Source organism: Dermacentor silvarum, chromosome 3, assembly GCF_013339745.2.
Source record: "Dermacentor silvarum isolate Dsil-2018 chromosome 3, BIME_Dsil_1.4, whole genome shotgun sequence".
NCBI classification, from domain to species: domain Eukaryota; kingdom Metazoa; phylum Arthropoda; class Arachnida; order Ixodida; family Ixodidae; genus Dermacentor; species Dermacentor silvarum.
The window spans coordinates 216831719-216848703 of NC_051156.1; the positions used below are offsets into that span (position 1 = coordinate 216831719).

Consider the following 16985-nt stretch of genomic DNA (forward strand, 5'->3'; position numbering starts at 1 on the left):
GCCGATATTCTAGTTGACATTAAGCGGAAGAAATGGAGCTGGGCAGGTCATGTAATACGTAGGATGCATAACCGTTGGACCATTAGGGTTACAGAATGGATACCAAGAGAAGGGAAGCGCAGTCGAGGTCGGCAGAAAACCAGATGGGATGATGAAGTTAGGAAATTTGCAGGCGCAAGTTGGAATACGCTAGCGCAAGACAGGGGTAATTGGAGATCGCAGGGAGAGGCCTTCGTCCTGCAGTGGACATAAAATATAGGCTGATGATGATGACATGGATTTGCCAAAACATTCGTCTGCCTTTGACTGACTTTGTGCATTGTCACGCATAAGCTGCTTTCTAAAACTTACTGCCATAGCATAAATTTGGCAATAAAAGTAAGTTCTCTTAATTAGCTTGTCATTTATGCCATTACAAAAAAATATTCTGAACATAAAAAATTGGATAATGAGTGTAGCCTGCCAAACACCTGCATCTTGCAACACACATACTTGGAAGAGTTGCGATTTTAGCAAGCATTGGGAATTGATAAAATTTAGTCGTAAACATTACACACTTTACGGCTTTAAAGAAGTAGGGGGCCGACATGCACAATTCAACCACGAAGAATAAACGAAGCTGTATAAAATCGTAGAAAATCTTTGTGCTACCCATGACTCCTAGAGTGGCTTTAGTTACTGTAAGACTTCAGTAATTTTAGTATGAAGCTCTTTACTAAACATCTACTAAAGCTATTGATTTGTTCCTCTTTCTCATGGAGCTTGGACTTCTGAAAGCTAAGGCCTTGGCTCTGAGGTGTTGATTCACTTGGTCTTTATCTAAATATAATTTCTGCATGAGTGAAATAAGACATGACCTCCCACACTTGAAGGCTGTGTTTTAATATGTAATCTGATGGTTGTTGATTCAATACTTTTTTTAAGGGAACAGACTATGTTCATACAGAGTATGTTCATGACGCAAGTGTTCGATCACTGAGAACTTTTAGGTTCTACCCTGGACATTTTCAAATTCCATCAGTTCAGTTCTTTCTGTTCTACTGCACTATTTGTAGGCAATTCTTTTCACTAAAATTATGGTATAATTAGCACTGCTGCACAGTAGTATTGAAATATAATGGCCTGACTTTGTACCTGGTAAAACTGTCTATGTACCAGCTAGCTATCAGGTGCTTCACTTGGGTTCACTGCGTTTAGTTACAGAATTTTTTTAATGGGCAGCATCAAAAACACACATTAAAAGCTCACGACACCTTTCGTGGCACTGACCATTAATGTGGACTACAGTGGAATCTCGATATGATTCTGCATAATATGTTTTTCAGAATAATACGTTTTTTTCTTATATAAGATTATATTCAGATAATACCATTTCCGGATGAAGCATCTTATTTTACTGCTCCCGTGAAGATAGTATCAACGAGATTCCACTGTATAGTATACGCCAAGTTAAATAACATTAGTTCTGATGTCAGCTGTTAAACAATGAATTGAGTATACCACACACAAATGTGTTCCATTTACCAAGTTTCTGGGACGACACTGAAGACTCTAAACAAAAATATTTCCTAGAATATCGGAACTTCTTCAAGCATTAACAATTGCTATGTCCAAGTATGTTACATCACTTGAAGAACCTTGCTACTGGTAAAACCGCCCAACTTTTTTATTATACACATGCACATCAGAAATATCGACTGAAACATAAAAAATATAATTAATGTTTAGTTCACCCAACGATGGCACCACATGGGTGCAATAACATTTAAAATACAAAAAGAAGGAATAATTATTTTACAAGGGTAGGACGAAGTGCAACCTTGTTTTCAATTGCTAGTTCAATAATCAAGACGCAGTGTGAAGAATTTACGTCAATGACAGTTTATATAAAATTACTCGTAAAATTTTCACTGCAATAGGAAGCTTGCAGTATAATGTCTCTTTGAGTAGCACAACAGTGACTGTCTGCAAACGTTTCTGTTGAAAATGTGAATTTGAAGTGAATGTCGGCAAAGAAAAATGTAACATATAGTTATTGAGCGCACCTGCATTTTGCTTTTACAGAGCTAAGGCGGCATTCTCGACAATCTCTTTCAGAGATATATTTTTACTGCTGCGAGATTTTTTGAGACTATAGTGTTGGACACGTCGGTATTTAAGGGTAAGAGTGTTCCTGGCACCATGCTAAGAAAGAGTCCTTGGCACTGGAACAAAAATGATATTGCCATAGACTTCGATGCCGTCTGGCACTAATCACTCAAAATGCCTCTGACGTGAAAATATCCCCAAGATTGAAATACCGTATTTGCACGATTCTAACGCCCACCTTACTTGAATAAAAGGCGCATTCAAATTCGCATGCGCGTTACAAGCATAACTAATTCTACTCAAAATCAAAAACAAAACCGATTCTTACTATAAAAAAAAAAGTTCAATGCAAGGTAGCTAGCCACGCTGCTATCGAACGGGTCATCTGAAGAAAACGACGGAGACATCGCATGGTGGGCCCATGTTATGCCCTCCCGCAGACGATGGTTGCTGGAGCCTTAAAGTGGGGCATTTCTAATGCATTAAATGAAACTGAAGATGACTTTCTGTGGTCGGCAGACAGCGAAAAATAAGTGTTGTCCGACTCCGATAGCAGCTAGCCACTATGATACAGCTGCGTGTCTTGTTTGTTCCATAAAATCATTTCAACACGGTACGTGTCAACTCATGTTTCGTTACTTGGTGTGCGCAGTAGAATCAGCACCAAGTTATTTTTTAAAACGAAGTTTTATATGTCTAGGCCAAATCATATATGGCTAGGCGAAAACGCCTGTGTACAGAAAACTATCAACATGAGCATTGGCTCAAGCGTCGTCGTCTTCTTCCACAGCTGGCTTGTGCTCGGCACGCGCTTGTGCCACTGCTCCAGTGTTCGTCGCCATCGCCTTCTTTCACAGCTGGCTGCATTGCCACTCACATTTCAGCGTAGAATTTCACTTCTCTTCTGTCGTCATAATAGGGAGGCTGCATTTACGGGGTATGAGCTATTCATTGTCTTACGTAACGAACAGATTTAATTTCGAAGCAATTCGCTTGCAATTTAGAAAAATTGCAAGCGGTAATGGCAGTCAAATGCTACAAACCACGCCGCCGAGCAAACTTGAGACATCGAACGCAAGCAACAACGGCGGACTGCGGCCATACCGTCAGAGACGACGTTCACTCCGTCGCAGCCGAACGTGAGCGTAACCTCATAATTGCACGTTACAATTGGTGGTGCGTTAAAATAGTGCAAATATGGTAAATTAATTTATTAATGCTTTAGTGCTAGATAGATTGGACAACTGAACTACCGCATCTGTTGAGGTTGGCAGTGAGGTAACCATAGCCACATTTTATTCCAGGGTGCACACGAGGCAAGAGCAACTGACTAACACACCAAGTCAGCTGTATTAAAGCACAGTCTTGCGGCATTAAAGATCCGTCCATCTTTCTCGTCCTGCTCATGTGGCCCCACACATCCATTGGCAAATCGTGGCAACATCACCGCTAAGTCACTCTGGTGAAGCCATGCTCTGGAACCCGCTCGAATCACTTGACACACTGCTTGCCTTTTTCCTACCAAAGAATCTTAGCCACCCAGGCTTGCTTTTTGTTGAACTTGTGGCAGGTATGACGTCCTGCACGTCTTTCGTGTGTGTTCTCGTGTGCACAGCTGTCGCCAGCTTCCTGGGTGTGGGCACGCTGCTCACGACGAGAGAAGCAGGGATTGCGAGCGATGACGGGGCAGCTGGCAAGATGCAAGAGTGTGGTGCACTGACGAACAGCGAGTTTCCCTGGCACCGGACTGACTCGATCAGCTTCTTCCAGCCCCACTCGGCTAGCTTAGAAGTGTCATCGCAGAGGTTGATCTTGGAGATCATTCGGATTGTGCCATCCAACGCACACTGCTTGATGATGACTGGTATCAGCTTCTGCTGCGCTTGCTCTGCCGAGAGGAAATGCAATACCACCAAAATTACTGTCAGTCTAGGACAGTCTGCACCAAAACTCACGGACGACAGGATCTGAAAAAAAACTTAATATTTCTGTAGCATGGTCACGTAGGCTGACAATTGGAGTTCTTGCCTGTACTAACTAGCACTATATACAACTAGCATCACGTTGTACAGTTTTACTGGCTACGATCACAAACTGCTTGGAAATTTAACGATTCCTCAGATCCCATGGTCCATAAACTTTTTATGCCAACTTCACATGCTACCTTTGTGCTACCTTTATTTATGTTAACCATTAACCTATTCCCACTTGCTGTTTGGATTGTTGTGGCAATGCCTCATCGACAGGCCTTTCATGGGACTGTAAAAAAAGTTTTGCACCTGAGAAAACGTAAGAGCCAAAACCAAACAGGATAATGGCTCCACACAGGATAATGGCCCTTTTACAGGAACACAATGAAGGAAATGGGGTAATCAGCAAGAGTGGGAATACTATACCTGTGCGGCTCTACTTGTATAGCACTGCAATATAAATGTATACATATTACATATACAACAGGCAGAGAAAATTTATTGGTATTAAGTCTATTTTCCCAGGGTCAGCAGATTACTTTTATTATCAGAAAGCAAAAAAGTTCAATAAAAAAAATATGGTCCCAATAAAGAATTTTCATCCAAGCACAAACTTATTACACAAGCAGATGTACAAACCTGCTCAAGTTGAAAACAATATAGAAAAAGACTGAGAAGAAAGAAAACAGTGGGGCTCAATTTTGGTTAATCACGACCATATGAAGCCAATAGCCAATGAATTCAAGGAAAACATAGACTAGTTTTGTGAACATATATGCAGCACACGATTGCATTCATGGCAGATGGGTTACGAAAGAAGAAGGTGAACTGAGGGGCTCGATTTTGTTAATCATAACCACATAAAGCCAACAGACAATGATACCAAGGAAAGAATCGGGGAAATTAAGTGTAGTTGAAAATGGAATGTAGAAAATAATGAAGAAAAGGGAAATAAAAGTGGATGAAAAGATAACGTGTCACCGGCGGGAGCTGAACCCGCAACCTCCGCATTACGCGTGCGTTGCACTACCAATTGTGCTACGGCGACGGCCATCAATTCGTCCACTAACTTGGGTATTTATATTTACAAGATCTAGCCCTAGGAGTGTTAGGTTGCGGGTTCGGCTCCCGCCGGCGACAAGTCATCTTTTCGTCCACTTTCATTTCCCTTTTCTTCATTATTTTCTATATTCCATTTTCAACTACACTTAATTTCCCCGATGCTTTCCTTGGTATCATTGTCTGTTGGCTTTATGTGGTTATGGCAGATGGGTGTAGCATAGCACATCACCATGTACAACAGCCTGAACATTCAATCTAGCTAACGTTCATGTCAACCTGCTGATGTCTTATCAACATCCTCCAATGAGCTATGGGTCACATTCCTCTGCACTAAGAAACTAAAAGGTCTGAAGTAACCACTATCTGTGGCTAACTTGCATCAGAAAGTATAGAAAATAGTGGGCCACCCAAAGTTTCTGAGATTTCTATTATATATAATCAGAACTGTGCTGTATCGGAGTTTGAATTACTGTGAACCTACTGTACCGGCCCTTTACTCCCGCAGTGTTGTACTGCCATTATTTTGATTCTCCACTGTACTCCATTATCCAGTAAGTGGCAAACATATCAAAGGTCAAGAGCTACAAGCCTGATATAGATAGGCCGACTTGTTGCAGTGGCCAGCAGTGTGTGCCGCTTTCAACACAGCACTCGTTCATATTAAAATATGGTAGGTACATTGCATTTGCACATATAGAAAACCTGGCCTCTGGTGTTCAAAAACTCACCAATGTTTATGCTTTCGATGAATCTTTGCTGCACACGACACTCTTGTGACCGGAGGAAGTCGGGTGAAAATACAATGATTGTTTTCTTGCACCTGGAATGATCAAACCACAAACACACACACACAGAAAGAAAAGCTAAAATTAAGCCCAAACTACTGATACCAGTGCTGCACAAGATCATGCGAAGTAGCTTCGTCACTCATGCAGAAAGTAGTATTCTCCCTCTAGCAATCACAGCTTTTCATCAAATTTTAATGATTTGCATGAACGGTCTAATTAGCACACGTGGTGATCTACTCTCCATAATGTTAATTTATAAACGTAAAAAAAATTACACATCTTTACGCGTGCAGTGCTCGCGGAATGAAACACGCCAATTTAGGACCAACTAAAGCACATGCATTGAAAGGACATTTACTCAAATGAGTTCATCTAGTCACTTGCGAGCAGCTCTCTTTCCCATTGCATGTTCCTGTGAGTGATTTCACTTATTAAAGTATGTTTGGGGTCAAAAGAGACCACTGGGTGTGTTAACTGTTCGTAAATGTTACAAGAAAAATCCCGAACTTTGGGCTGACAGGCAGCCAAAACCCTGACTTCTTCCTGGTTTTTCTCTAAAATAATAACGCCCAATTTTTAGCCCCCAAATTAAAGAAAAATCACAGTTTCACCATAAGGGCGAAGCAATAAATGCGATAGCAACATGCCGGAATATTACACGAAGTGTATGACTTGTAGCTGTAGTGGCAGTATGAATTGAAGTAAACGTAAGCTAAGTAAAAATGAGCTGTTTGAATCTTGCCATTGGGCAATTTCTTATGTTTATTAATTAAAGCGAACATCTTTCTTAGCGACTTTCCTGAACCTCTTTCCTGAGCCGATCGCAGATGTAGTGGACAGCCGCGCCAATAAAATGACATCATTTTGAGGTTTGAGCTCTGTTATTCTTTCTATGTTATGTTAATATTTAAGTCTGAGAAGACTTAAGATAAAAGGCATGCGCTGTAGTTTTTTTTTTTTTTTTTTTTCGTGACGTTTGTGGGCTGCCATTCTCGAAATTCTGAGGAATAATTTTGTCAAGGATGTATGACCTGGTATCAGCATCAGATATTCAATGCCATGTGCTGCTTTAGCCTAAACCATTTTAGCAGTTATCTGAGTTGCCCTACTTAAAGCTCTATAAGTAGTTTGCCTCAGACACCTGCATTAGTGTAGCTATCTACAGTAGAACCCAGATATATCGAATCTGAAGGGGATTACAAAAAAGTTTGACATATAGGTAATGCGATATATAAAATAAAAATTTTATACAGAAATTTTCAAGGGGACTTTACAGCTGTTCCATATACACAATAATTCGTTATATGTGGGTTCGATACATCCGGTTCCGGCTGTAGTATGTTTTGCAAGTCATATTAATTAAGTACAAATGCATATGCAACTGCAGCATAGACTGATAAAATTTGCCTAGTCCCCTATGCCTCTTTACTACCTTTTGACCACCTTGACCTCTTGATCACAGCTTTTTATATGTGTATGAAAGAGTCGACTTAAATTGTTTTGTTTGTCTGCTTGAATTGGTTCAAGTCAACTGCACCGTTTTCATGGATGCATACAAAAAGACAACTGATGCCTATAGGCAGGAAGACTTACCATTTCTCCATGAGTTCATAAAATGTAGAGTATTGAAGGACACCTGCTTTTAAATCTCTCTTGGGCAAGAATAGACGTAGACCCAAAGATTCCAGTTTGTCGACAAGCACCTCAACAAAGGGCCAATCTTCTGATGTATAGCAGACAAATGCATCATAGATTGGTGTCCCTGAATTTGAATTTGGGTGCGTTAGAACATTTTCCACACTTATTGGGCATAAAAAATATACAAATTTCACTTACTCATTGATGACTTGTCTATTGGACCTTGAACAACATCTGAAAATGTTCAACAATGTGATAAGTTCATTTCTCCGAACCTGCATAAACTATCGAGAATAATATAGCTCATGAAAGTATTATGATCATCTGCTGACACACTATATTTATAAAGCCAAGAACTATGAAGAGAATGAACAAGTAACTAGCTGACAGTATATGTTTTCATAATCCATAAACTAACCACTGCAGCAATGCCACTAAACTGGTGGTGTTTAATTATGAAGAGAAAGCACAAATTAGAATACACAAATGTCCTGATCTCGGGTCACAACTTGCGCTGACTTCTGTTACATGGTGTGGCTAATACCATGCCTTGCTGCTGCTTTTACAAACTAGCCATCTTGAGCTACAGTGATAACAAGAACTGCATACAACTGAAGAAAGAATACATTAGCTTTGACTTGCAGATGAATTTGCTGCCACTTTTTACACTCCAGAACCATAGTGCTATGCCTTACAGTACCTTTATTAAGAGGCCATCGTAATGTGCATTAGTACTAATGTCCACTAACCTGAATGCCCACCAGACTGCTTTTTTCGGTAGAATTCTATGTCTTGTCCTGAAAGACAAAATTCATTCAGTTAAATAACTAAATTAAAGCAACTTTGAGATTTCAAATCACAAAAATTGGAATGCTCGTTTTAGTAAAGCAAGACAAAGTACACTAACTGAAGGTATGTGCTGTTTTGAAGCCACACTGCCTTGCTTAGGCTAATGTTACTATTAAGGACTTTATTCAAAGTGTGCCTACACGAGTTCTCATGAATGCACAACTTATACATTTCTCTCAGTGAGTGTGTATACAACTGAGAGATCAGCTTCAACCAATCAAATCAATTCCACTTAAAATTCCTGCACTACAAATAACAGTTGAAGATGTCTAAGAAGCAGTCTCGCCCATTAAACCTTTCCAAAGTCTTGGTTCTGACGGTATCGACCCCTTGATCTTCAAGCCCACAGCTCCAACTATGATGTATTTCCTGTGCTCCCATGTTCCAAAGAATTCTGGATTCGGGCACGTGCACCGACTGATGCATGGAAGCTTGCTTACATGCATGCCAACACCTCTATCATGTGTCACACCTTCGAGCGTGTCCTTAACGCGAAGATTCATGCCCAGCTTGAGGCACATGCTTTTTATCTCCAGCCCAGCACGATTTTCGTCATAACTGCAGTTGTGAAACTGCCCTTGGTTCCCTGGTGCACATAGCAAGTGCTCACCTTGATCAACAAACACTATGTGAGCTCATTCAGCTGGGCCTGTCTCGAGCCTTTGGTGAGCCTTTGGTGAGCCTTTGGCCGCCTACAACACCCTGCCCTGCTTGGTAGCATTGAAGCGAAAGGTATCTCTGGAACAGCACTCTCCTGTACATTTCCTCAGTAATTTCCAAGACATTCCTCAGCAACTTCCTCAGTACATTTCCTGTGCCGTTCCTCAGTAACCGCACCCAACGTGTCATCTATAGAGGTGCAGTATTGTCTCGTACAGCTGTCCTTGCAGGTGTACCCCAAGGTAGTGTCCTCAGGCCAACACTATTCACTACACACATTGACAGCATCACTCAGAACCTTACCACTATACCATTTCTCTATGCTGATGACATAACGCTGCTGCAGACCATTCACAAACCCTCTGACTACGTATTCCTTCAGGCTGACCTTCAGTGGACTGTCCGACACCAACTTCCTGTCAACTCCGACAAATCCTGTGCAATGACAATTTCTGGACTGTGTCGCCCCCATCAAGCCCCCGCGCTAACCCTTGGGGGCCGTGAACTCAGATGTGTGATGTCAACTACTGTGCTTTGGTGTGGAGCTAGATTCGCGATTGTCCTCTGCCATCCAGGTGCACCGCATTGTAGCCAGGTCCTGCCGAATGCTGGCATTTGTTAAGTGCAGTACAGTTGGCGTGCCGCCCACTGCTTTCCAGCTGCTGTACACTGCCCTGGTGCTGCCCATCCTTGAATACTGCTCCCCCATCTGGCTACCCTACTCTGTGACATTTCAGGGCCGCCTTGCTAATGTACAGCGTCGTGCCAGCCTATATTTTCTATAGCCGCAGCATACCAAGGACCCATTGCCTCTCCTACACACAAGTCTCGGCTGATATGCTGCATCGATTTGCTTCCTGGCAACCTCTTGCATCTCGAGTTCAGGCTGCCACTGTCTGCCTTCTGTGCAGACTTCTTCCTCTTGACCATCAGACATTAGTGGGTGCCGCACCTGAACCATCGCACAAATCGCCTTGAGCCCCTTCTCACTCGAACGGAGAGGCACTGGTTCCTCTTGAATGTCGCGTGGTGTTGTGTTGTGGCGACGGCTTCCACCAACTATTATAAGGACATTCCCTCCTGAACTCAAGACTTTGGGCCTATAATGAAGGCCGTGCAGCGATTGCTGTGACTCTGAACAATCCACCCCGATCCTCCTCTGCATGTTTAGTGCTCCCCCCACGGGTCCCAAGTTGGGCATGCAAACAACTCCGGTATGGGCAGTTCTGCCTTCTGCGACCCTGTACGCCTGAACTCACCCTCCCTGAGTACGAATAAAGTATTATTATTATTATTATTATTATTATTATTATTATTATTATTATTATTATTATTAAGCTTGATAAGTGAAATACTTTATTTCTTGCAGTTTTCTTGATCAAGGACAGAAGGTCCTTACTGACAGGCCCCAGTTTAAGTTATGACATCGATTTCTAAATGATTTTCCATTTCTGCTGCAGCCATACTCATACTAGCTAAAACAGGTTGGGAATCTTTAGTACCCCCCATCTCAGGAAACAACTCTAGCACCCTTCTTACTTTGTAGAATGAGTACTTAGTACAAATAAGAACGACACAGACATGAGAGATACCATATGTGGCACACACTGTCTTATACGTAGTCTCCCTGTTGTCCATGTCATTGTGCTGCATAAGTTGAAAGGTAGGCACAAACAGACCGATTTCACCACGTTCAGAGAGCATGCACAGTGGGCCTACCAGTGCCTGTAATGACAGTAGTCATCGCTGCTTTCCTACTGTAACGCCTCGACGCAGCTTTTTTCTTGCTTTCCTATTCACATCATGTACATGGGTGTAGTTGTTTGTGAGAAAAAACTCAGCTTTGGTTTAAGACAACATTGTGGTGAATGCCGAGAAAAAAGCATTGTGGATCTTTCCTCTGAAATTTTGGGGCTGTTGGGCAGTGCATCTCAATTTCACTCCTATTGTGGAATCCTTTTACTCTCACTCCCCTGCCTTATGGAACAAACACAGCATGATTCATACCATGGTTTCCCTTCAGCCAGCTAAGGATTACTACTACGTAATGGTATGCTTTGAGGCAGCAGGTTGGCGCAGTGAAAGCCATCATGAAATCGGTCTATTTGCCTAACATCATGTTTCTCTGTGTTCTACATCACTTCTTTTTAAGCTAGCGCTAGAGGCCTGGTGCATTAGCATGCACCTCAAGTGTCCTTTTGAAATAATGAACAATGTTAACGATGGTACCGAGGTCGTGACATACATGCAGAGAATGAAACAGAAGATTTTCGATTTGAGAGTAGAACAGAACTACAAAGTAAATCCACATAAGCTTCTCAGAAAGAAAACTTTGCAATTGACAGAGGACAGGAGGTGGTCGAGGGTTTGATCCCCAGATCAGGACGAATATTTCTTCAACTGAGAAGCTTTCTTTCCTAGAAACCCAAAGAGGTTTCATTTGTAGCTTTGTGCTACCCTAGAGTGGATGACCATTTTCCCTTTTTATCAAATTTCCTCCACTTTGTGGGTTTTCTTACAACTAATTTGTGCCCCGCAATGATAAAGAAAAATTAGCGTCGGTTACTTACGAAGCTCTGCTCTGGTGTCTTCAAGAACGTCGTATCTCTCGAGGCACATAAGGTGCTGCATGAGCCGGCCGACAGTTGCCAGGTGCTGGCCCGACCGTGCATCCCACTGTTCCAGGAGAGATGCTGTGGGGCTTTTGCCTTGCTCCTTAAGGAGCTCCACCTCGTCACAACTAAGGCCCACCAGCAGTGCCAGCCCTCGCCAATCGCGATGCCCCGACGGCCCCAGAAGCAGCTGTGGCACGTCAAGGCGCATGGCAAGTATGGCGCGACACTTCAGACCGACTGCACTGATCGGAATGTCTTGGAAGTTGTTTAGTGTGAGCTCGGCAGAGCTCGGCTCGGGGAGTCGGGGGTAAGCCATAATCGGCCTGTCAGGCATCAATGCGGCAATAGCAACCGAAGCGATTTCCAGCACTACGATGTGGTGCGTGGCAGGTTCCTGCCCCCGCAAAATAATGCGAGTTTTGATAGGCTGTGTAGGGACATCCCTGCTGTGTGTCGTAGCCAGGAGAAATAAGTAACTGAAATGGCCCCTGAAATGAACGAAAGAACACATATCAGATAATGCCGTGTTGTTAAAAAATCTTTACAACAGTTATCAAGCAATAAATAGCTAACTGCAACCACCAGCACTCTCGAATTATTTTCCACACCTCTGCCCAGTAAACCACAAATTGTCTCTACAATGCACGAATTAGGTCCTAATGTCAAAGTCCAAGACCGATATCTGCTAGACGTCACAGGAAGGTACATTTTTGCCAGAGAAGTCCAGGATGTCTTGAGTATGTTACTTTGACTTAATTAAGAATGAGACGGCCCATAGATTTTATCATATAACCTCTAAAGTATGTTTTAACAACATGACATACAGATCTTTCTTGCTCCACACATGAATTATTTTCCTCCCGGAGGCTTTATTTTCCGGTTTCCCAATGACAGAAATATGTTTTCTCGTTTGATTAAATTATAATACGAAACTATCATGTCTGCAGCATAAAACTGTACATCTGCTTTGCGCCTTTTCTGTTTCGATTTACCTTTAAAACTCTTATTGGCTGGCGGAAAGCTACGAAAAATGGGTAAACTGCACTTCTTCGTGCGAGTGCATGTGCACATATGTTAACACATGATGCATCTGATCTTGCTGTGTTGGCATTCTGCCCGTTGCGTCTGTCATGCAACGTCCGGTGCGAACGTAATATTCATTGTATCCAACACTCTGCAAAAAGGACATGATATGCCGGGCAGTCATGCATGTCCGTGACAGTCACAGCCCATCACCTATTGTTAAGTTGATGTTTGGAATATTCGCCAAAGGCCGGAGGCCAAAGGCATTGTGGTATCGATGTCAAACAGCATTCCACTGAGTCAAAGTGGACACAGATGCTGACAAATCCGGCATTCCTATAAGAGGGTACGTTTCTATTCTAGCCAAGCGACTTGCCCATGACATCACTGTGAGGCTGTGTCTTTGGAGGCATGTTCTATTCAAGGTGAGGGCTAAATGCCGAAGAAGGGGTGTGTGGGTATTCAGCAAGTTGCCCAAGCCAACCGCGTCCAAGAGGCTGCTTACCAACGCCAAGTGTTGTGCGTCATGCCAACCCATCAAGCCAGTCAAAACGTGGTTGGGAATTTTGGGGAACGGCTTTTCTTTTGGCGGCTTGGGTTGTTCAGTCTCCCAGTCACACAGAGATAATGAGTATAGAGTGCTCTCCCATAATTACTTAGCGTGCTCAGACATTAAGTAGAAGTGCTCCAAGGACGATGTAGCTGGGTGCTACTATGTAACATGTGCTGTGCTTGCAAGGCCTGAAAGTATAAGTATGTCTTTACCTGTAACTAAGTTTGCTCTGCTATGTTAGTAAACCCTCTGGTTTGCCCCTACAACCTCTCGTCCTCACAACTCGTCACGAAGAAGTAACTCTCATCCAGAAAGTACGGATGATGGCATGGGCCAGCTACCCATTTCGAGACGAACCGGCGGCATAGGCTAGAGCGTGACCCTGTGTCTGTGGTGCCCGACTCCCGAGACCACAACTCCCAAACCCTACACTATGCAATGTAAATCTGACATGACTGCCCTACACAGGATATTTATAGAAAGCTTCAAATATCCAGGTGTTACATATATGGACAACATTTCTGCAACATGATTTGGATGGCTGCTTGTCGGTTGTGGGAACGTAGATCTTTAGTAAAATGAGTAAACAAGAACATCTCATAGATGTTAAAACGTATGTGGCTTGCTAGGTGCGTAATACAGCAGCAATCGTTCAGTGGTCGTGGCGTTCTGCTGAGCACGAGGTCGCGGGTTCGATTACCGGTCGTAGTAGCCGCATTCCGATGGAAAAGGAACGCAAGAACGTTCGTGTACCGTGCTTTCAGTTCACATTCGAGAGTTTTTGGTTCCGGGGACGCAAGCCGAAACCAAACGTTGGGGGGCGCAAACTCCATTGTGGGCCCTTCGCTCTCTTTTGTGCTCGCTCTGGGTTTTTGTACGCCCAGTGGTGTGCGTCCCCTAACCTAAATATCTCTCTATGAATTATAACACACCAAGTGGCCAAAATTAATCCGGAGGCTCTACTACGGCGTCCCTCGTGCTATTTCTCCACCTCAAGATCCATAATTTAACTTACTACTTTAGGCAGCTATATTTATGCGATGCAGTACGAAAACGTGTGTAAGGCGCCCAAGGAATGGTACATTCAATACATTTTAGGACACCTTTGAACGAGAGAAACCAAAATCTTCTTTCTTTGGGAATGAGCGACACTAAAGACAAAGAAATATACAGAAAATATTTGGGGAATCCATCCGAACGATCGAAAAGTCTGAGTCGAGCGACCTGATTTAATTGTGATGGGTAAATCCCTGGGAAAACCGCGGATGCTCGTCCAAAATCGCGGCTGCGAACGATCTTTTCGCTGCCAACTCCTGCACAAAGATACTGGCGTGCATAATTTAAACTAGATAACAGATACTGGTGTGCATAATTTAAACTTGATAATGGACCCGAATCACATCAACGGCCTATGTTGTTGCATCAAGTGGGCGACTTTCGCTTTAGGAACAGCTAGTAATTGGCCACGTCCGACAAACGGCGAAAGCGATCGTAGCCCCAACTATAGTTGCATGGAGTTCACGGTAGATAGGATCGAACACAAAAGAACGAGCAGAACCGCTGATCGCACTTGTTTCTTTATCATCGCGTGCGGAAACGACAGAATATCCTGAAAGCGGCCGTCCCGAAACGGAAGGCGCGTTTGCCGTGTGATGTGTCGCGCACGGGTGCAATCTCAACAGCCACAAAACTATACATACCTGAGGTCCACAGAAACTGCCACTGGGAAAAGAACTCAAACTTTGTAAGTCTGAAAACGTATTAAAACAAAGCAACAGGTGCCTGAAGCCGCCACGGAAACGCTGCGGAAATTCCGTCGGCAGCCCGCCAGTAGCCCGCTACCGCTGTTGCGCGTTGTTTACGTCACACTTTTGAGCCCACGTGATCCTACTTCTTCGAACTCTTCAAACAGTTTGTATTTATCTGAAGTTAGGCATTCCGCTTTTATAATCTGTTGTGAATTGTTTATTTGTAAAGAAAAATTTGAAAAAATTACTAAATAAAGCCAATAATTTGGCGCTGGTTAGCGCTGGCATCGCTTGAAGCAGACGATACAAAGGCGTAACGTGTATTAGGTGTGGTACTGCGCTTTGAATCAATCTCAAGCAAATTTTCATTGCAATCGCTTTATTTATAACTCAAGGCGCATAAGTAGCCTCCATAGCGCTATAACTTAACTCTCCCAGCTAAACCACGTGTTTGTTTGCGCTGAGTTGGAGCGCAGTAGGTACTATAGTTCTATACTATGTACTATAGTGCAATGGTTGCCTATTAAATCCAAAATGAACATTAAAATATACGAACTCGTCGTACGTCAACGGTGATTACAATCAAAATAGGTTTTTCTCAGTCACTCGAAGCACTCTGAAGTGAGAGTGCTCCCATAGAGAAAGGAATTGAACAAGAGCGGACACTCCCACAGAGCCCAGTGGCCGAATTGACGGCAGCGCGCCAAGCGGTTAGCATCAATCACTTTCGTTTTCGGTTTTGGGCGCGCGCATTTTGAACACTAGCTGCTAGCATGCCAACGGCGCTTTTTTGCCCGACCGCGCACGGTCTTCGTGCGGAATCGGTTTATTATTTGATAAAAACGATTGCGAACGATCTTGTCAAGTCCCATCGGATCTGTGCCACGTGCAATTTCACAAAGTAGACACAAGAGTTATTGTGAAATGAGGACATATTTATTTTGCTCTTATAAAAGCTCGTTCCGCGCTTTTTGTGCGTTCATCCAACGTTGTGACCCCAGGTAGGCAGTAGTTCCCGTATGAAGCTCCACCGGACGGCATCAGCTGAAAAAAAAAGTAAATTACAAGCATGTTACACTTACAAGCATTTAACAGCATGTTACAAGCATGTGTCATGTTGGTATTTAGGCATAGGAATACTGCGTGTAGAGGCGAAACGTGCGAACGTGGTGAATGGGCGGCATTACAAACAAAAGCAATTCGCTTTTACATACATGGCGTAGAAAATACCCGAGTCATCGCAAACAATATCATAAAATATGAAAACATCTGATTTACAAGCATTCCCTCAATTCTGGGCATTATTTCCTGCACCTTAGCAGCACAAATACGCGGGCGACTTCGCGTTTCCAAAACTTGGCCTCGGGCGATGCGACGGCACTCAACATACCCATGCAGAGACGGACGCAACCAAGGCTCCCAGCCGGACCATGCTAGACGTTCACATAATGCCTTCTACTCGCACTCAAAACAAATGCGTGGGTGCAAAGCCTGTTTACAGTCTTTTAGAAGACGGAATTTTCAAATTACAAGTTTCTGATATGCTCCTCGGTGTTATCTTTCACGCGTTCTGCCAGCGCCAGCAACACACTCCCATGTTATCACTCTTGGCAATCGCCCATCACGTTTTCGACAGGCGTGAGTACCGAAAGAAGGTATATGTTGTTGCAGGGCCACAAAAAAACGTCACAAACATGTCCCTCTAAGACACGCCAAACTGTCACCACGGCCGAGCTACTTATCGCTGCGTCACAGCGCGCTGTGCGGCCAGCGTGCCTCAGAAGTACCTAAGAAAAGAACGAAATTACTTTTCAGTAATGGCTGGCGTCAGCGAAAGTGGCACAAACTTCTCCTAGCAAGATGCACTAGACTACGCACCACGGCCGAGTTGGTTCTCGCTAACTGCGTCACAGCGCCCTGTGCGGCCAATGTGCCTCAACAGAACCGAAGAAGAAGTAGTTTACTGATTTGAAAATGTAGAGAGGTCGGCC

The 16985-nt window shown here is 43.4% G+C and overlaps 1 protein-coding gene across 1 annotated transcript; it reads right to left on the bottom strand.

Moving 5' to 3' along the window:
• Nucleotides 1-866: 866 nt before the first annotated feature.
• LOC119446655 (myeloid differentiation primary response protein MyD88) lies at nt 867-15107 on the bottom strand. The gene is made up of 7 exons (XM_037711146.2): nt 14947-15107; nt 11626-12158; nt 8296-8343; nt 7745-7780; nt 7502-7670; nt 5849-5940; nt 867-3976 (listed from the first exon to the last, which is right to left on the bottom strand). The coding sequence occupies exons 2-7, from the start codon at nt 12002-12004 to the stop codon at nt 3543-3545; spliced, it is 1158 nt and encodes a 385-aa protein (XP_037567074.1). The 5' UTR covers nt 12005-12158; nt 14947-15107; the 3' UTR covers nt 867-3542.
• Nucleotides 15108-16985: the final 1878 nt, after the last annotated feature.